Source organism: Chrysemys picta, chromosome 6 (assembly GCF_011386835.1).
Source record: "Chrysemys picta bellii isolate R12L10 chromosome 6, ASM1138683v2, whole genome shotgun sequence".
In the NCBI taxonomy this organism is placed as follows: domain Eukaryota; kingdom Metazoa; phylum Chordata; order Testudines; family Emydidae; genus Chrysemys; species Chrysemys picta.
In genome coordinates, this window is record NC_088796.1 from 48,432,453 (window position 1) to 48,454,266 (window position 21,814).

The window sequence follows — 21,814 nt, forward strand, 5'->3', positions numbered from 1 at the left end:
GATATCTTCTTGGCTTAATAACTACCTCTCACCTTATATGATACCTTGGCAGTTAAGCTCAGCCAAGGCACATGCTAACAGCCCCCTGGTTTTAAGGGGAGAGAGATGGCATCAGGGCATTTTCAATGAGGGACACTTGATGCTAGAACTCACTTCCCCTGTGATCTGACAGATTCCAAATCTGTTAACCTACAAGGCCTGTCTGTTCTCCTATGTGGTAAGAGGATGTAGGTACACTAAATGGTATGATAGCCTGATTGAGTGAGGAAGAATTAACAATTAATATTGGTTACTTCTGTCATTTTTTGCAGCTGCTTTTATATTGTCTATATTGCCTGGAGCAAGAGAAAAGTACATTTTACAAATAACATTACATGTACAGTAATTCTCTGCCTCACAGGATGCTGATACCTGTTATTCATAAGTCATTTGAGATTGGAGATGGAAAGGCACTGTACCAGTGAAAGATATTACTACTGTTGTATTTCTTTACTGAAATGAACACACAAGAGTATCCTCCATATTCCCACTACATCTGGCAGGATTTCTACTTTTACAAACATTGGCCCAGCTTCTGCAAAGAGAACAACATGGATGGATCCATACAGATCCCCACTGAAATCACTAGGGCTCTGCACAGATGCAGGAGTCTGCTGATGTGCAACAAGCCACAGGATGAGGCCCACAGGTCCCAATCCTGCAAATAATTATGCACATGAGTAACTTTATACATGGGAGTAGTCCTACTGATTTTTGGGGGGCTATTCATATGCATAAAGTTACTTATATACTTAAGTGTTTACAAGACCAGGCCCACAGTGAGTACAATAAAATAAACAATTTATTTTATGCCACTGTATCTAGTGAAGTCTAGTCTTGTCCATAAACCCATTCTTCTTCATCAGTGCTCAGACTGGGAAACCTCCAAATCCGATTAATTGGTTAGAGTTAGGACATTTCTTATTTCCTTTGACATGTGGCACATCGAAGTACTTAGAAGCATACATAAATGTCTGTGAGAAGGAGTTGTCATCTTCTGGAGGGATAGTCAACATCATCAGCCTTGGATCCAACACTGAATGTTCTTCCTTTACCAGCAGATCATTCACCATTAGTTGAAAAATGGGCAAGCATTGATCTTCTCCAACTTGCTTTTTTATATATCCCAAACTTAGTAAAGTGTAGAAATACTATGTATCCCTGACCCCTGCCAATGCTTGTCTATACAGATCTAGACATCCTACAGCATTTACTGATGGAGTGCACATCATACGAAAGAAAATCCTAGTGTGTCAGGCAATTCTCTGAAAAAATAGAGTGGAGAGATTGGCTCTTCTGCCCTTTCCTCTGAAATCTCTGTTTTTTCAACTGGAAAAAGAATAATGATAATAATTAAAAAAAAAACTTCCAAAATATACAGAGTTAGAACCATGTAAGTAAAATACATATGTGCCCAATCATTTTGGTGATATATTACTTTGCCTAATCATTAACTGGAAATGCCATATAAGAATTTGTAAACCACAGTAAATCATTTTGTAGGAATGATTTAAATGTACTGCTGACTAATGTAAAACAGTCTAGTTTCCACAGTCAGTAGGCTGCCAAATATTGTGTAAAAAAAAAAAAAAAAAAAAAAAAAAAAAAAAGGTTTGTGATCTAAGTTGACATAAATTATAGTAGATATAAATCTTTAAAACAGCAGTACTAGTTTGCAGATTATTGGGTTTAAGAGATAGGAAGATGACATATTAACTATCATGAAGACTGCCAAGACTCTTGTGTGTTTTAATTAGGATGCTTTGCAAGAAGATGTTTAATTTCTTTTTAAAGCTCTACCTTGGAAAGATCTTTATGACCATCTTGTTTGCAGTGATACAAGAGAAGTCAGAACATGACCTTGAAATTCTAGTTTATTGAATAGACACACAAGTGAAGTAAAGAGACTACATCTGTACCAGGTCCATGGGTTTCCTCTTGACACTATACAGATGGGAACAGGAGTGTAGTGTACAAATAATGGCCAGCTTAAGAAAAATAGCAGCATGCATGTGAGTGAAATGAAGCATACTCAATGCTACAACACAGATAGAAACAAACAAAAAGCAGTGACCAGGACCGGCTCCAGCATTTCTGCCGCCCCAAGCAAAAAAAAAAAAAAAAGCCGCGATTGGCGGCGGCAGTTCAGCGGCAGGTCCTTTGCTCCTAGAGGGAGTGAGGGACCTGCCGCCCCTGAATTGCCGCAGGTGCTGCCTCTCTCCCCTGGCCGCCCCAAGCACCTGCTTGTTAAGCTGGTGCCTGGAGCCAGCCCTGGCAGTGACAAGAAACATCTCAAGTGGCAGCAGTGCTGAGGAGGAAAGCTGTCAGTGTGCTTTAAAACGCAAATTAGTCTTGAAATGAGGGAGAGGGGCAGTTGATCTGTTTCACATTCCATGTTGTTTTTCTTATGTCTACTGAGACTGGAAGATAGCCTTGGATGAGGGACCTGTGATCCTAAGTCATGTAGGGTGAGATCTATTAAGGGTGTTAGGCGTTGCAATGCCGAGTGGCATGGCACCTGACTTTTAGATGCCTAGAAAAATCACATGAACACCCCTGCGATCCACAAAGCCTGAGTTAGGTGCATAGACTCCCTATACAATCAATGGAGAGAGATAGGCACCTTAGACTGTGACCCACAAAGCCTGCTTGTTGGGGGGAACCACCTAAGCTAGCCAGTAGAAAACATTGACCAGAGGAGGGTGTGCTAAATCCTGACCTTTCGAAGATTTGTGCATCTAAGTCTGGGCTTCACAGCAGCACCTAGCCCTGCTAGTGATCCATGAACTGGGGGAAGATAGGTGCTCAGCTGCCTAAGTTGCATGTGGGAGCCGAAACAAAACAGCCCCAAGGGGGTGCAGGGGAAGATGGTTATCGGATCAGGCTCCCGTACATGACTTGGGCATTTGAATGTCTATCTTTCCTAAACAGTGAATCACTTTGGGCTTAGGTGGGAGATAGGTGACTGGATGTCTATCGTGAGGCAGTCGTGTACATGCTTAGGGCAAGGCTGCAGTGTAACCTAGCTCAATATGTATGGCCGAGGTGCAGCTCCAGCAAATGGGAATGCATGCGACACTCCCTCCTAAAGTAGAAGCACAAGTGATCATGGTAGGGAATAATGCTTTTAGACACTGTCTGTAAACAGAACAGCCCTTCAAATCCACTCTCTAAAAGTCTTAATGCTGCAGGTGGAATGAGATGGATTTATAAAAAAGTGGAGATTAAATATATCAAATACACTGTATGTTAGAGGAGGTAAAACAGATGAACTTCCTAGGTATCAGATAATTTCTTTTCATCGCCTACTTTTCCAAAGGTGACTTAATTTTGGACACCTCAGGTTTCAGAGGATAGGTGCTCAGCACTTGCTGAAAATCTGGCCCCTTTAAGGTGTCTCAAGATGAAGTGCCTAAAGCTGAGGCACCTAAAATCACGGCGCGACCGTTGAAGTTGTAGATGTAGAGGCCTGTTGTTGTTGTTTTCCCTAGTAAAGTCTCTCCAGTGCAGTTCCCAGGGGACAGGTGCCCACACGCTAAAATCCATCTTCCCAACTGGCTGTAATTCACACACTGATGATAGTCTAAGCAGAGAGACCAGAGGGTGAATGAGGGTGGAAATTGAACTACCCTGTTACTTGTGATCTTCCCAGAGGCACCCAAAATTAGTGGACACTTTTGAAAAATTGGCCTTTTTGCCCTTATCTACACTGGAAATCAGTCCTAGTTACAACCACTGATAGACACAGAGCCCCTGTAATCCATAGTATTGCACAGGTGCAGTTTACCCCTAGTTGGACACCAGGATAAAGAGCACTGATGTAAAGAGTGGATTATAGTAACTCATTCTACTTGTTTACACATAGGGGTTGAATCACTGCAGCTACATAAAAGGTGTAATCCCCAGTTTAGACAAGGCCTAAATTTCACCTCTGTAAAATGGGACTAATAATACTTGCTTACATACGTGTGGTGTCATGACTGATACAGCACTTTGAAGATGTAAAGCACTTTCAGGTCAGAAGTGTTATTACTGTAGTACAAACCATTAAGGGGCGGGGGAGAGAGGGGATGATGTAACCAGGTTCCCTGACAGGGCTGTTTTTGCAGTGTCATCAGTAAAACACGGTCTGACACCATCCATAGCCCGCCCATAAACCATGCAATTGCCCTCGGTTGTAACCTGACTATGAGATCTCCAGTATCCGGCTCCTGTGCCTCCTCGCTTGCTTATCCCCACTCTGCCTTAAAGATGAACTAGTGCTGGGGCCCGCCCCTCCTGACGTGGGCTCAGCCAATCCAGCCTGGCTTGGAGCGCTAGTGTTCCCCAGGGCATGCCCGAGTCACTGGGGAGGAGACACGTGAGTGGCTAAGGGATTGCAGGACTGGAAATGCGAGGGGGGAGGGCAAGAAGGAGACCAGCAGCGAAGACCGGCCAGCCCCACGGTGCTGCTTCGGTGTGACCACCTGGGACGCTTGGTCCCGCTACCTCCTGCCCCCAGCGCCGAGCAGAGCCGCTGGGTTGGGGGGCTGGGATGAAAGCCCTGCGGGGGTTCGCCGCCAAGCTCACCCCTGAGTAGCTCTGCTGTGGAAGGGCAACAAAGCTGTCTGCTGGGCAGCGGGGCGGTGGCCCGGGGCGGGGGAAGAGGGAAGCAGCGGGTGTAGCAGCATCCACGGCCAGGGCTGAACTCGAGCAAGGGCTTGATCCGGGGCAGCACCTCGAGCTGTGGCCCCGCAGAAGCCGCAGCTGCTCTAGCGCCTGGGCGCAGCTGCCCCGCGGGAGAGGGAACCACGATAAGGCAGCGCAGCCCACGGTCTGACCCGCCCAGGACTGCGTGCCCGGTCCCCAGGGATCAGAAACTGGGCACCACCCGGCTCCCGGGTGGTGCGGGGGGAATGCAGGCTCGAGCTCCCCCTAGGGGAAAAGCACGAGGCGCATTTACAGCTTGGGCAGTATCAGAGGGGAGACCCGAGACGTTGCCAGGATGGGGGAGGGACTCGTGTTCCAAGGCGAGTTGGGCGAATAACTTTGATCCTTCAGTTTCCCGGCGGGCGGCAAGTTAAAAAAATGGTTTCAAGTCGACCTGAAAAGGAAGATTTCTGCAAATTAAAAAGTACAAACGACAAAAGGGAAAAGAAAAACGATTTTATTGTGAGGGAGCAAAATGTTTCGTTCTATCCCCAAACACTTCCTGTTGTGAATATTTTTAAATCGCTTACAAATAAAATGGAAGCGACTTTCCAAAGGAGGCCGTTCAGAAACAAGAAATCAAAACGTTTCATTTTGGCAATGAAAAATGGCACCCAGCTCTAGTTCTAAGTGTCTCCCTCTGGTGGCGGGATGGGTGGCCGGGGGAATGTAGATTCCTCCCACATCTGGGCCTGCTGCCAAGAGAGAAATGATTACAACACTTAGCTTGTTTATAGCACTTGATACTGATCAATCCGCACCCCCTCAGCCTCCCTGTGCGGTTTTTTTCCCCAGCTCTTCTCTTGTCATCTCACCAGACATCCAAGCAGTCACTGAATCCTGCTGGTTCTTTTTCAACCTCCTCTCATGAATCTGACTCTTCCTGTCTGCCTACTGCTAAAATGCACTGGCCTTCACAATTCCTGTGCCACCTCTCTCCAGTTCTGTAGAAGCTAAAATCATTTTCCTCACCTGCTGCTCACACCATGTAAGTCATCTCTCTGAATGCCTCCACTGGCTCCTGTATCAAGCCCAAGCCACCCATATCTTCAAGGCTCAACACAGGTCTGCTCCCTTCAACACCTCTGCTCTCATTTCTTGCCATTCCTATTGTGCCCACCCCTTTCATTTCACCAATAAATCCCTCCTCACCTCTTCTTCTGTTTCCCATTTCTGTGCCTTCGTCCGAGCCCCCTCTCCATCCTATTGTCCCAAGCACCCATCCTTTCCTGAAAACACACTTCTTTTATGAAATTCTCAGAAGATAGTTCACTTCAGCTAACCTATGGTCACCCACTCATTATTGGGAAATAAAAGACTCTAAACTAGTACAGTTCTCTAGCTCCCTTGACATGTTCTGTCTGTTTAGACTACAACCTCCTCAATATGGAGACTGTTATGAGAGTATGATATAAAAGTTATAGGTGCAGATATGCATATATACAGATACTACATACAAACAGCGCCACCTACTGGCACAGAATTTGTACCATTGTTTATAAATTAGTAGGTTCAATAAAGTTGTTGTTATACATTGCAAATGACTTCCTGAAGGCAGCTTTTAACCACAACCATAATTTTTTCTGTGTCATACAGTGCCAAGCATGGTGTCAACACTTAACAACTATTAATAATGCAGGAGAAGTGTAGGAATCGCACACCTTACATGGTATAGGGTAAGGGCTGCATAAAGGCAGAGCGCCAAGTGGTTGCTTGGGTTTGGTTGCATGTAAGTGTGGTATAACCAAGATCATAAAGCTACAATTACAAACTTAATGTAGTGCTGAGTTTGAAGACTTGCCAGATCTTAACTGCTAGAAAAGACTAGTGCTGTAAACAAAATGCACATTCCACAGCAACATTCCATTCAACTTTTAACTCTGACTTTGTGGGGTAGGGGTGATGTATACTTTTCTCCAGCTAATTTAAAGTGGTTGTAAAGGCAACAATGATGGTCTGGGTTGGGCATTTTCTGGAAGCTATTGATTATCTGGCCTAAAAAACGTCACTTCAGGCCCTTAGCTCCTCCAAGCAGTTATTATCTGGCAGGAAACACCTGACATAAAGGTAACTCAGGCACATTGGACCGATTCAGCCCTGACGTAATTGAGTGCAACTCCCATTAATGTAAATAGTTGAACTCAATGTCTGACACTAGAGCTGAATTTGTTCCAGTATTTCAGGTAACAAATATCTAAGGAGTTTTGATAGAGGTTCAGAAAAACGTATCCATACTGGGACTTCAGAAGCAAAAGATAATTGGAATCCTCCACTAAACTATGCCCAGATTTCTCCTAATCCAGTGTGCCAGGTTAAGCAAAATTATTCTTGGTTATAAGACTATTATGTTGAAAATTTTTACACTGGAGTTAAGTGACACTTTAATACGTGGAAGATCTATATTTTATATTGTAGACATTTACTCTCGTGCAGATTTTGAAATATTATCATAGTGGATCGTATTGACCCCTGGTGTAACTCAGCACACAAAAATAATACATAATACTGACTTGAGTGAAAATACATAATGGATAGATTTGGCCTATTAAATATGTGTTTTTGTTTCCCGCTTACTGCCATTTAATATAGAAATTAACAAATAAGGTTAAAATAACTTGTGGGAATTTTATGTATATTATATACTTCAGTGTCTGTATAAATATATGCACTCACACACATCAAAACATTCAAGATGGGTACATAACATACCTTACTTTGAAACCCTATTCTCCCTTCCACTCTTCTGTTGTGCACACTCATTACAGTATATTTTATCTAAAATATAGGCCTCAGACAGGGCTGGCTCCAGGCACCAGCGCAGCAGGTGCTTGGGGAGGACAGCGCAAAGGGGTGGCACATCTGGGTCTTCAGTGGCGGGTCCCTTGGTCCCTCTCGGTAAAGTTGCTGCCAATCGCGGCTTTTTTTTTTTTTTTTTTCCCACCGCTTGGGGCGGCAAAAACGCTGGAGCTGGCCCTGGCTTCAGACCTGCAAACTTCAAGAACCTGGTCATTCAACAAATCCTTTTCAGGATGCATGCTTCTTAGACTGTAAGCTCTTTAGGGCACAGGGTTTCTCTTTTATATTTGCCTAGTACACTTTTATATGTTGTTGAAATAATAATACATAGCAAATTTTGACTGTTATTATGTGACATCATGTCTCCTCAGTTCAATCACCATCCATTTGCTAGATTTTTAAGAGAATGCTATATATTCTGGCAACCATTTATTTAGGACAGCTTCATAAAAAATTCACATCAGGTGTTTTATGGACTTGAAGATAAAGTTCTGATTTACATTGCTCTGTAGCAGTTTACTGGTATTGCCTGGTACAAAAAATTGGAGGATATTATGCTTCTGACACCAGTTTGAGCAACTAATGTCAGATAAATCTAGTCTGAATTCATTAAGTTACACCTGCATCAACAACCATGAAGACACATATTCATTTTGAGTTGAAGAGATTAGAAGTGAGGTATCATCAAATTAGATCATAGGCCTGGCTCTGATTATGAAGATATGTTTATTAAAAATAAAGTGTCATTTGTTTCAAAGTGAGGAACACAATTTTTCAGTATATTCATTTTGTTCTGTTTCACCAGACAGAAGCAGATGTTCTTGTTTTTCATGAAAATAAAGGAAAGACAACATAAAAATAGATCAGAGGGGTAGCCGTGTTAGTCTGAATCTGTAAAAAGCAACAGAGGGTCCTGTGGCACCTTTAAGACTAACAGAAGTATTGGGAGCATAAGCTTTCGTGGGTAAGAACCTCACTCCTTCAGATGCTGCATCTGAAGAAGTGAGGTTCTTACCCACGAAAGCTTATGCTCCCAATACTTCTGTTAGTCTTAAAGGTGCCACAGGACCCTCTGTTGCTTTTTATAAAAATAGATATAACCAAGGTGCAAAGTAAAACAATAACACCTTAGAGATGTTACCCTGTTGGTCATTACATCATTTATTTCCTGAAAGGCTATGTTCTGTCCTTGTAAATATGCAAGTATGATAAGATTAATCAGGAATGTTTACTATTTAAACAAATTCTAATTGCTGTAACAGTTAAGTACAGTATATAGACCGGATGCTGAGAAGATGGAGGCATTTGAAAGAGACATTTCTCACATTAAGTAAGAAGGAATTTTTGTACCTTCCCCGGTATTTGCCCTCTTGTCTTATGTTAGGCCTAATCCTGCACAGGGCTGATACCCTCCAGTGAGGTGATGAATACTTTCAGTTCCCACTGACAGCACCTCCCTGCAGCAGACCTTTTCAGCTGTTATTTTATACAAATTGTGTGTGTATGTGTGCATACATAATATACCCCCACCTATTATTTTATTTATTTGTTCCTATTTAATAGAGCTAGATACAATGGGGAGGAGGGGGAGGAAGAAAAGAATAAACCAGCTAACTTTTTCATTTTCTGATTTCATTGAAAAAAACATATTTCATTTTTTATGAACATTTTCTGTTTTGAAAGAAGGCCATTTTTCAGCACAAACGTTTATTGTTTGAAAAATGTATCCAGCTCTACTATTTTATATAAAAGTATGACATGACACTAGAATATGACAAAGGAAAGAATTGAAAAGGAAAGACTTACTTGAGTGTGTGAGATGGGATGTATCAGCTGTCTCTGACTGTTGGTTGTTGCTTCAGGAATAAAACAGACTGGTGTTGGCTGCTGATATGTTGCTAGACAGGAATCCACTTAAATTCACCCATATCACATGATAAACAATTTAGCCAAAGAAAACATTTCCTCATTACTATTATGCAAATAAATTATATACAAGGAATTTACTCAGTACACCTACAAATCACTGCTATGTTAATACAAATTTTCAGGCTGACCGTATGACCTGCAGCTTTATTCCCATGTATGGGCAAAATTAGGTATGACCCACTCAGTGAGCACAAGCTATATTTTGTTTCATTCTTACCTTCATGTTTCAAAAGAATTCAGTTTTGATAATTTAGATCAAATGATGATGGTCTCTGCTAGGTTGTATTTTTCTTTTTACTTCTGACATTCCCTTACTTTTCAGAATGGTGGCATTTTATTACTATTATTGTTATTATTTGTATTATCGCAGTGCCCAGGAACCCCAGTTACGGACCAGGGCCCCTTGTGCTAGTTACTATCCAAACACAGAACAAAAAGACACCTCTCTATCTAAGTATAGTTGCAGAATTTTTCAGATACTGGGGGCAATGATTTCTATTTCCTATTCCCAACTCTTTCAAAATATTCCCTTAAACCTTTCCTTTTTCACAATCATCTCTGCATTCATTTTACACCAGTTTCTGAAAGTCCGTGTTCCAGAAACAGGTGGGTTTTTGCAGAAGCCGATCCACTCTTCTGCAGATCCTCTGACTGAAGACACTTCCTGTGTGAGATATAGAAATTTTGGTCCTGATACTGCAACTGGATCTGTGCCGTTTAACCTTTGTGCTCAGCTCACATTAAGTCCTCTTGAGTCAGTGGTGCTGGGTCCACCCGTGTGGATCCAATTACATCTATGGGACCATTCAACATCCTGCTGTGAATGACAAACCAACTGCTATGTAAACTCTGGATGAGGAGACAAATATTTCATAAGAGTCTTCTGCTTATTTCTAGCCTGGCTCTTCCCACCCCCACTCCCCTCACTCCCCATAACTCAATTGATATCATTCCAATTAACTGAATGGGAAGATGCCTGGCTCTCTGCAGCCACAGGTGCTAGCCTGCTAATACCAGGCCCGCTGTTCCTAAGACCAACATGCCCCGTGATTCTTTATTATTTTATTTAGTGTGTGCATAGTCGTCTAGCCAAGCGATGGCATCTTCAGCGGCATGATGCAGTTCTTCTAGGCCACCCCTGAACCTAGTCAGCAGGCATTCATCGACAATGTGCGTCATTGTCTGTGTTGCACCACAGCTGCACAAAGGGCTGTCACGAAGGACCTGGCGGTACTGGTTGGCTGCACAGAGATCTTGCCCAGTCTGAAACCTGTTCAACAGGGACCATTGGCGACAGGGCAGGTCAAAACTAGGCAGGCAGATTGTGAGATCAGTGACGAGGGACTGGTTGGGGATGATAATAGATATCCATTCCTCTCACCAGAGTGTTTCCACCCTAACATCCTGGCATGGCGGATAAGACCATAATGGGTGACATGACGGCAAACGTGCAGCTGGTGGTTTAAAAAGGTCATTGTGCAGTGACAGCAGGGGCGGCTCCAGGCACCAGCGCACCAAGTGCGTGCCTGGGGCGGCAAGCTGCGAGGGGCGGCCTGCCGGTCGCTGTGAGGGTGGCAGTAAGGCAGCCTTTGGCGGCATGCCTGCAGGAGGTCCGCTGGTCCCGCGGTTTCGTGGGCAATTTGGCGGCAGGTATGCCGAAGGCGCGGGACCGGTGGACCTCCCTCAGATATTTTTCTGATCTCGCCCCAGTCTTTGTTTCTTAGAATAGAACTTGCCAATAATATTTTCATGTAGATAATATAGATGGAACCCCCCCCCCAATGTCCCTGGCATTTGCACATTTCCTGGCAATGCCTCAAAGTCGTCACCATTTATGTACTCTCGTATTAAGGAGGCTGTCCCCTCCTTGCTCAGAGCTGGCATACTGCTGATCCAGTCGAGAGAAGACTCCTTGTTGAGAGCTCCCAAATTTTATCCATGACCCAGACCTGTTCCGGCCCAAATGGTTTTCCGGGGGGTTGTTTGTACCGCATTATACAACCGTAGTTGTTATTGGGGACCAATGGAGGATATAATTTCCCCTCCTCCTTTTCCCCATACAGAACCATTTCTAGATCTTGCTGAGGGGGAGCAGAAGGCTATACTGATTTCACCAGTCTTCTATCTTCCTCCCAAGCATCCATGCTGCTAAAGGACGCTGCCCCATCTGAGTCCATATCACTGGTGTTTTGGGACTCAGATCCCCTCAAGGGATCCATCTGGATGGCACTCAGCAGTGCCTGGGTTTTCCTCAGCCTCTCTTTTAATAAATTGATTTTAAAATTACAGAAGGCATGATTACTGGAGCTTTCTTTGGCAATCTTAACCTCTTTAACCATTTCTCTCAAGGCTGCCTGTGAATCTGCCAATTCGATTGCTAGCACAAAATTATCTTTGTCTTTTCTTGCTAAACACATTTAAGATCTTTCACCTGTTGCTCCAGTTGATTAATTTGCATGGTCTGGTTACAGACCTGAGCAGACAGTGTATTGGCATGTACTGTTAATTTCTCCATTTCAGAGTTTTTTGATGTCATTTGTTGTTTAACCTCTGAAATGGCACCCTGCTGAGACTTGATATATTTGTCCAGCTCCTTCGCTACCATTGCAAACCCATATATTAACCCCCTTTTCTTAGCTTCTTGCTAGGTTTCGGCATGGTTGTCACAAAGGCTTCCCAATTAATGATTAATCTTTTTAGAGCATTATCTCCAGCAAACAAATCCTCATCCCATGGGTTCTTCCCTTTTCCAAACAAATTTACACTGTATTCCAGCGAGATTTTATTGCACTGCTTTTTCCATCCATGGGATCCATACTTCTTGGTGGTGTTCATGATTCTGCTTATGATGTTACAGTAGAATAAAACAACGTGTGTGCCTGTCTTTGGCAAGATGTGTTCTATGGACCGTGAAGGTCAGAGAGTTGCTGCTTAACTACTGGACTGTGGAGTCAGAGCTAGCAATAGAGTGAATATGTTGCTCACTGGGTCTTACTAAAGACCAGAGCAGAATGCAGCTTCCCAGAATGCTGGAGCAGAAGGTATGGCTACCAGACGTGGGGTCCAAGCTGATTCTATATTAGTTCTCCATGGGCAAAGGCCTGGAACAATAAATGGCGTGTTCTCTGGGTCCTATTGACCAGAACATGCTATGGCTCACTGGGTTGACTATACCAGAGCCTTACACTGAACTCGCTGGACCGCTGTGTCGGAGCAGAAATCTTGGCTCCTAACTGCAGGGTCAGAGTCCGTGGATTGCTTCCACGGGCTTTTACAGCCTGAGCAAAAAGCAGCAGCTCTTTGGGCCCTATTGGCCAGAGACCCCAAAATCCAATTGGTGGCTTCCACAGGTCTTACAACCTAAGGCCCAAATCTCACGGCTTCCACGGACCCCTCGGTCTGAGCCGGAATTGCCTTCCCGTTGCTGCTGGGAGAGCAGCTTACCTCCCACAAGGTCAATGGACCTTTAGCAAGACTTAACTGAGGAAATTATAATTAATTAACACTGCGACCAAAATCAGGAGTCCTGCCAGCGTCTCCAATTGTTACCATGTATCGATGTGGGGGAAGAAATTAAGGATGTTATGGACCCCTGCTAAGAAGTCACAGGTACAACTGTCCCTGAATTAGGATCTATCACCTAATTGATCTCATTGCAAATAAGGATAAGGGACCAGAAAAGGTAAACTAAAAAGTGCTTTATTTAACATAAGGTAAGTATATGGACAAAATATCTCAGTGGCATGCATGGGCATGAAGCCCAGAACCCTTTCCCTCTACAAATGACAGACAAAGGTATTTATACTTTATAGATCAAAGTTTGTCTGCCTCAGCCTCGATATGTTGGATCCAGACCTATCACTGTGCTTGGGGATGACGGGCGGCGCAGGAGGGATTTGGACCTTTGATGACTGCTGAACCAGGATTAGGATCAGGATTACTTCTCAGATAAGTAGCTGTGGTGGTTTCTCTCAGAGATTTTCCAGTGGTTCTAGGGAGGACAGCACCCTAGAGCCCATGTATGTGGTTTTTATAGCCTCTTGTCTCTAGGCAGATTAGTGACCACCTGACCAGTCCTTTTCCTGCCTTTCCACAAAAGAGCGCCAAACTCAAACAAAAGGGTGCCAAAGTTCCAAAGAGAAGGGTAGCCAACATGGCTGCCAAACAACTAGACACCATTCAAGATGGTGATTGTAACAAATTTTTGACATTACCATTTCCCAGGTAAATAATACAAGATACCACATAGACATAAATCAAAGCATGCATATTAAAATATAAATACATGAATAATGCTGTACACAGGAAGCACTACAACACTGGGGTTCGATAGCATTTGACTGGATAACAATACTACTTAGCACTAGTAATAACAATACTACTTAGCACTCATGAAGTGCTTTAAAGTTTCAAATGACTATATCCATATTAACTAATAAACATTTCAGTAGACTTAACCTCTCGTCTCTTGTGTCTGCTACCAGATAAGCAGGGTAGTTTTCATCTTCAGTAAAAGCTGGGTTATGCAGAGAGTGGACAGTATGAGAGTTTGAGTACAGAGGAGAGGTTGGGGAAGGAATTGTTAATCCACTGGATGAAGCAACACCACAATAACTGAGCACTGGATGCAGATAGGCTGGATTCACAGCAATGCCTTCCTGGGCTGGATAAGGAGGAGGGATGTACTGTACCACTGTAGCACCATGAAAAGTTATAGGTTGGTTAATTCTAGTGAAAACAAAGGATTGTCCACTTGGAGACTAGTCTGTAGCTGATGCACTTTCATCACGTTTTTTGCAAGATTTACATGTCAGAATTTTAAATTTGCAAATGGCAATCAGAACAAAAGTCACACCAACAGAGAGCAGAATAGGCCCTAATAACTGAGTCCTCTCAAAGTGAATAATGCCAGCATATTTGATCCATCCCATCACTGTGAAAGTGATCCCCACCAGCCCTAAAAAAACACCTGAAAAGAGTAAAGTGGCACCAGCTTTGTCATCATCTGACACCAGGACATCTGATCTATTGGGCTGATATGGAGTGACAGAAAATACATTGAAAGAGAAATCTTCTACACTGTTGTTGTTCTGCTTCATTGCTACACACCAATTCTCTTTGGTCTCAAGTGAGATGAAATTTGTAAGAGATCTTAGGTAGCATTTGAAGTCAAAGGGTCAGATTAGGTATAGAAGAACTTTGCATGTGTATGGTTAACAGAGTGCATCATGTGAAGGAATAAACTTTGCTTGGAAGAATAAAGGTCTGGGAAGTGAAGCCTGAAGTGGTTCACTTAAAATGTCTTCAATTATCTATTGCTATGGTGCTTGCTCCTGGAAACTGCTTTAATATTTCATGGCTGTTTGTCCCTCTATTTATCCTATTTTTTGGCTGTTCCTTATAGCGCCAGTGCTTACTGGGAAAGACATATAGCTGCCATATCTCAACTGCAGTTGATGCATCCAACATACATATATTTAGTCACCATCACTGTGATGACTCACTTACTCTCCTGGGGACAATCACTCCCACAACCAAAATCTGCAGGGTCATATATCAGAAAAATACACCACAAGTAGAACATCATTAGTCTGAATGCTTCACAACACTCAGTAGTGTGATACTTATAGCTAAGGCTGGACTTCTATTACAGCTCTGCCTGGAGTCCAGAACTTTCATGATTAAAAAAAAACTATTAAAAATGTTTGATTTTTAAGGCCCAAAGGGCCATGACGATCTGACCTAAGCTGACCTCCTGCATAACACAGGCCATAGGAGTTCACTCATTTATTTCTGTTTTAATCCTATTAAATTTGTTGTTGACCAAGAGCATTATCTTAGAGACTCAAAGTGATGAGGAATCTACCACAGCCCTCAGGAAGCTGTTCCAATATTCAATCTCTGTCTGTGGAAAAAACATGTATTTTTTCCTAGTTTGAGCTCTGACCATTTCTAATCTACGTAGAGTCTCTACAGCAGAGTTTCTCAACCTTTTTGATACCAGGGACTGGCTTGTTGCCTTCCTAAACTGTGTCAGGGAGATCTCAGGGATCGGTGCCACTCCACAGACCAGTCATTGAGAAATACTGCTCTACTGTACTCAGCACTGTTATATATGAGCACCTGCCAGTAGTACATTAAGCAATGTGACTACACAACATCCTACCACTGGAGCTTTCTCAAAGATTAAAGAGCCCTGAAGTATCAGATTTCTTCTTCCTGTGTAGGTAATTATAGATTGAGATTGTCAGCTTTTAACTTTATCTTCAATAAACTAAATGGAGTAAATTCTTTAAATCTCTTATGTTTTCCAGACCATAAACCATTCTTGCAGATCATCTCTGAACTCTCTCCAATTTTTCCAACATTCCTTTTAAAATGTAGATGCTAGAATTAGATACATTATTACCACTGGTGTAGACAGATGTAATGTCACCTCTCTATTCCTAGCTGATATTCCCATTTATACATTCAAGGATCAGGTAAACCCTTTTTGCTGTGAGTGCTTCTTCACTTAGTTATTTACAATGACCCTACATTTATTTTAGTTTCTGCGTTCCAGGATACACAGTCTACCATCCTGTAAGTATCACCTATATTCTATGACCCATCTTATTAACAGCTACACAAGAGGTGGAACTGAAGAGTACAATTTACTTCTTCCTAGGCCATTGATAGTTTGAGTTTCTTAAAATGAGCTAGAGCAGTGTTCTGCTGCTTGGCGTGGATGGTAGAATTTGAAGTATTTAAGTTAAAACTCCCAATTATCCTCCCTAAACTAAACCCCCTTTTCTGCTTCTAGGTTGAAATTTAACTAATATATAAGTGCAGCATCATAGAACCATAGAGATGTAGAGTTGGAAGGGACAGCAAGAAGTCAGCAAGTCCAGTTCCCTGCACTGAGGCAGGACCAAGTAAACCTAGACAATTCCTGACAGGTATTGTCCAATCTGTTCTTAAAATCCTCCAGTGATGCGTATTCCACTCCCTCTCTTGGAAGGCTATTGCAGAGTTTAACTACACTTAGAGTTAGAAAGTTTTTCCTAATATCTGGCCTAAAGCTCCCTTGCTGCAGTCTAAGCCCATTACTTTTTGTCCTACCTTCAGTAGACATGGAGAACAATAGATCACAGCCCTCTTTATAATAGCCCTTTAACATATTTGAAGACTGTTATCAAGTTGAAGATTCAGTTTTGGGGTGGGTTGTTTGTTTGTTTGTTTCCCCAAGACTAAACATGCCCAGTTTTTTTTAATCTTTTCTCCTGGGTCACGTTTTCTAAACTTTTTGTTGCTGTCCTCTGGACTCCCGCCACATCTTTCCAAAACTGTGCTGCCCTAGCTTCAGCTGAGGCTTCACCAGTGCCAAATAAAGCAGGACAATTACCTCCCCATCTTACATACAACACTCTAGTTACTGCACCTTGCAATGATACTATCCTTTGTCACAACTACATCACATTGTTGACTCATATTCAGTTTGTACTCTACTGTAACCCCCAGAGTACTACAGCACTTCTGCCAGTCATTCCCCCTTTTGTAGCTGTGCCTTTGATTTTTCCCTTCCAAAGTGAAGTACTTTGCACTTGTCTTTATTGCATTTCATCTTGTTGAATTCAGACCAATTCTCCAATTTGTCAAGGCCATTTTGAATTCTAATCCTGTCCTCCAAAGTGCTTGCAACCCCTCCCAGTTTGGTGTCCTCAACAAATTTTATAAGCATGCTCTCTGCTCCAGCAGCCAAATCATTAATGAAAATATTGAATAGTCCCAGACCCAGGACTGACCCCTGTGGGACACTACTAGATATGCCCTCCCAGTTTGACAGTGAACCATTGATAAGTACTCTTTGAGTACAGTCCTTGAACCAGTTTTTCACCTGCCTTTTAGTAATTTAATTTAGACTGCATTTGCTTATGAGAATGTCATGTGGGACTGTATCAAAAACCTTACTATAAAATCTGTGATAACTGAAGGGGGGGTGGGTAGCTCCCTTATGGACACCCAGCCAGACAGTTAGCTGTAAAATCGCTCTTGGTGTCTGTTCTCTGCTTGCTTTACCTGTAAACCCAGTTAACAAGCCCACAGGTAAAAGAAAAGGAGTGGGCACCTGACCAAAAGAGCCAATGGGAAGGTAGAACTTTTTAAATTGGGAAAGAAACTTTCCCTTTGTCTGTTGTTCTCTGAGACAGGGCCTGCTCCAGGCACCAGCTGACCAAGCACGTGCTTGGGGCGGCACCTTGGAAGGGGCGGCCAATCTTGGGGTGGTGGTGGGGGCGCTTGGCGTTTTTTGTTTGTTTGTTTTTGTTTCAGCAGCGCGGCACTGGGGGAGATGGGGGCTGGTGTGGCGCTCGTGGGGGCGGGGGCTTCGGCGGCGCGGGGGGGCAGAGGTTGGCACGGTGTGGTGCTCCGGGTTTGGGCGGCCCGGCATGGTGCTCGGCGGGGGGCGGGGGTTTGGGCAGCCCACCCCGGCCCGGCGCTCGGGGTGGGGGGTCGGGGTTTGGGTGGCTCAGCGCAGCACGGCGCTTGGGGGGGGCAGGGATTTGGGCGGCCCGGAGTGGCACTCAGGGTTTGGGCGGCCCGGCCCGGCGCTCGGGGGCGGGGGTTTGGGCGGCCCACCCTGGCACGGCACTCGGGGGGGGGGGGGGGAAGGTTTGGGCGGCCTGGCACAGCCCGGCGCTCAGGGAGGGTGGGGGTTTGGGCGGCATGGCATGGCGCGGTGCGCCGCTCGGGGGAGGTAGGGGTTTGGGTGGCCCGGCCTGGCACGGCTTGGGGGGGGGGCGGGGTTTTTGGTGGCACGGCACTGAGGGGGGAGTGTTATGGCGGGGCGGCACTCTTTTTTTTTGCCTGGGCCAGCAAAAAAGTTAGAAACGGCCCTGCTCTGAGACACGGAGCAGCAATGCTATAAGCAGGAATGCTGTGTAAGGCTTGAACCAGGTGTGAAAATTCATCAGATCATACCTAGAATTACTTATTTGAAACCCCCCAAATATGTAAGTAAATTAGGAATGTTTAGCTAGAGGCAATCAGTTTATTTCTTTATTTGGCTTGTGGATCTCCTCTGTGCTAATCCCAGATGCTTTTGTTTACTTGTAAGCTTTAAGCTGAACCCCCAAGAAAGCTAGTTTGGGTGCTTAATTTTTGGAATTGTTCTTTTAAAATCTAGCAAAAGCCTAAGCTCCAGATGTATTTTTTCCTTTTTGTTTTTAATAAAATTTACCTTTTTCAAGAACAGGATTGGATTTTTGGTGTCCTAAGAGGTTTGTGCATATTGTTTGATTAGCTGGTAGCACAGCTAATTTCCTTTGTTTTCTTTCTCAGCTCTTCCTCGGGGGGAGAGGGAGAGGGTCAAAGGGCTTGAGGGTACCCCACAGGGAGGAATTCCCAAGTGTTCCTTCCTGGGTCCCAGGGTGGGGTGTTTTTGTTTTGTTTTGTTGCATTTGGGTGGTGGCAGCATTTACCAAGCCTAGGTCAGAGAAAAGCTGTAACCTTGGGAGCTTAATACAAGCCTGGAGTGGCCAGTATTAATTTTTAAAATCCTTGTGGGCCCCCACCTTCTGCACTCCAAGTGCCAGAGTGGGGATTCAGCCTTGACAAAAGCTATATCATGTCTACTGATTTCCCCCTTCCCACCCCTTCACTAGGCCAATAACCCCAGTAAAGAAAGAAATGTGGTTGGTTTGGCATGATTTGTTCTTGACAAATCCATTCTGGTTGTTCCTTATAACTAGGGCCCTACCAAATTCAAGGTCCATTTTGGTCAATTTCACAGTCATAGGATTTTAAAAATAGTAAATTTCATGATTTCAGCTATTTAAATCTGAAATTTCATGGTGTTATAATTGTAGGGGTCCTATTCCAAAAAGGAGTTGTGGGGGAGTCGCAAGGTTATTGTGTGTGTGGGGGGGGAGGGGGTTGCTGTACTTCTGCCCTTACTTCTGTGCTGCTGCTGGCAGCAGCGCTGCCTTCAGAGCTGGGCAGCTGAAGAGCGGCAGCTGCTGTCCGGGAGCCCAGTTCTGAAGGCTGAGCCACTGCCAGCAGCAGCATAGAAGTAAGGGTGGCCTGGTATGGTATTGCCAACCTTACTTCTGTGCTGCTGCCTGCAGAGCTGGGATCTCAGTCAGCATCCACCACTCTCCAGCCGCCCAGCTTTGAAGGTAGCAGCACAGAAGTAAGGGTGGCATGGTATAGTATTGCCACCCTTACTTCTGCACTGCTGCTCTTGGGGCACTGCCTTCAGAGCTAGGTGCTCAGCCAACAGTTGCTGCGCTCTGGCCACTGAGTTCTGAAGGCAGTGCAGAAGTATTGCCTTGTGACCCCCCTACAACTCCCTTTTGGGCAGAACCCCCAAATTGAGAAATGTTGGTCTCCCCCAGGAAATCTGTATAGTATAGGGTAAAAGCACAAAAAAAAAAACAGATTTCACGGAGGGAGACCAGATTTCACGGTCCGTGACATGTTTTTCATGGCCATGACTTTGGTAGGGTCCTACATATTAGAGACCTCAAGTTCAGTCTTTCAGACAAGAGCTAATTTTTCTGTGTTCTGGCTGCTGCTAGTGCAGAGGGAAAGATGGCCTGGGAAGGGAACATTAATTTATATATTTATGATGGCTCTTTTAAATTCTAAAGATTGTAATTTTTCAAATCATTGCTGAAAACCACTGTCAATCTGATTAGAAACCAAGGCATACCTTCCTTAAATAAGCTAAGCACTGCTTAACAGACAACGTAGCAGGTAAATGGGGATTCTGCAAGAACTTCAATTGACTCCTTAAAGCTTGCATGGCTAGTTAGGCACTTCAGCTAAGCTTGTGGTGGAAAGGGAGTTATAGCCACCATTAGAGTGATAGTAAGTGGATTACGTGCTCTCTCTCTTGCTCTCTCCCATTAAAATGCTATTCACTATTATTGTTAGCTGTGGCTTTTAAAAGGTGTTGTGTCTCGTCTGGTATCTAGCCTAATATATCTCTAATATATCCCACTGTTCCTCAAGAGCGGCGGAAGCTCCCTAAAAGTGTGCCCGAACTGTGGCCTGCCCCCCATGCCGTCCCTTCCCCCTAAGACTCCATCCCCATGCCGCCCCTTCCTCCAAGGTCCTGGACCCATGCCGCCTCTTTCCCCATAGACTCCGCCCACCACTTGCTCCTCTCCGCCCCTACCCTCATCACTCACCCTAATAGCCCTCCCACTTTTAAAAGTGATGGGGCCATGGCCCCTCGACCCCCTCCCCCGTTCTGGCGCCCCTGCTGTTGCTAATTTACCAGTGCCAGGAGCTCTGGTGGATCTAGCCTGCCAGCATTTTAGTCACCACATTGTCTAACTCTATTCAAAACAGTGTTAGACAACATGGTATGGGGATTAAACACCAAGGGCCCGTCTACACTAGCATGCCCACCATTGCTGCCACTGATGGAGCTATACTAATGGCAACACGTGAGCAATTTTAGGAAAAGTCTAGTGTAGACATGACCTTGAAAGTCATTACAAACTTAAGCACCCAAAAATAGGGTTAGTGATTACTGCAGCCCTGTAATCAATGTTGTACAAAGCCAAACTATACAGGCCTGATTTTCAGAGGCACTGAACACCTAGACGGCCCATTGGCTTCACTTGGAGAGTTATAAGGGTGGGAGTCACAGAGATAATTAGGTATCTAAATCCCAGTTTTAGTCTCCACTATGGGCCACCCTATCCCCCCAAACACCGTAGGCACCTAAACTTGCTCAGCACTTAAGTTTTTAGGATAAAAGGTCCCTTGGTGCTTATGTTTCTGTCTCTGGGCGTATACACTGCTGCCTCCATCTAGCTGTCTGGATGCCTATAACAGGAGCCTTTTGGTTAGGGCACCGTCCCACCCCTGGGGCAGTGGGAGACACAGGGTCTAGTCCCCCTGCTCCAATGACACTCATTATTTATTGCAGTGGGACAGCTTCAAGAGGAGAGATTGAGGGAGCCCCACATCAGATGAACCACTGACATACGGGATAGGGCACTCTTCTGAGAGTTGGGAGACTCCCACCCCATTCAAATCCTTTCTTCCCTCAGGCAGAGGGAGCGGAAATTGAACCTGGGTCGCCAACAACCCAGGTGAGTGCTCTAACCACTGAGCTAAAAATTATAAGATGGGCTTTGCCTCTAGCCATTTTGTGGGAAATGAGGCAGGAGACGAACTCAAGTTCATATGAAACGATGTAGGCACCTAGCGCTCAGTGGCAGATTACCGCACGGGCCTGTGCCTAAGGGCCCCGGCCAATTTGGGCGGCCCCCAGGAGCACCGGAACTGTGGCCCCCACCCCTTGCTTCTCCTCTCCTCCCCTCGGAGCCTTTCCACCCTACTCCTCCTCTTCCCCCTGAAGCCCTGT

At 44.5% G+C, this 21,814-nt stretch overlaps 1 protein-coding gene across 1 annotated transcript; it reads right to left on the bottom strand.

Moving 5' to 3' along the window:
* Nucleotides 1-12,813: 12,813 nt before the first annotated feature.
* Nucleotides 12,814-20,532, bottom strand: TMEM174 (transmembrane protein 174). The gene is given in 1 exon segment (XM_005288244.4): nucleotides 12,814-20,532. A coding segment is annotated over 1 exon segment (690 nt). The 5' UTR covers nucleotides 14,553-20,532; the 3' UTR covers nucleotides 12,814-13,862.
* Nucleotides 20,533-21,814: the final 1,282 nt, after the last annotated feature.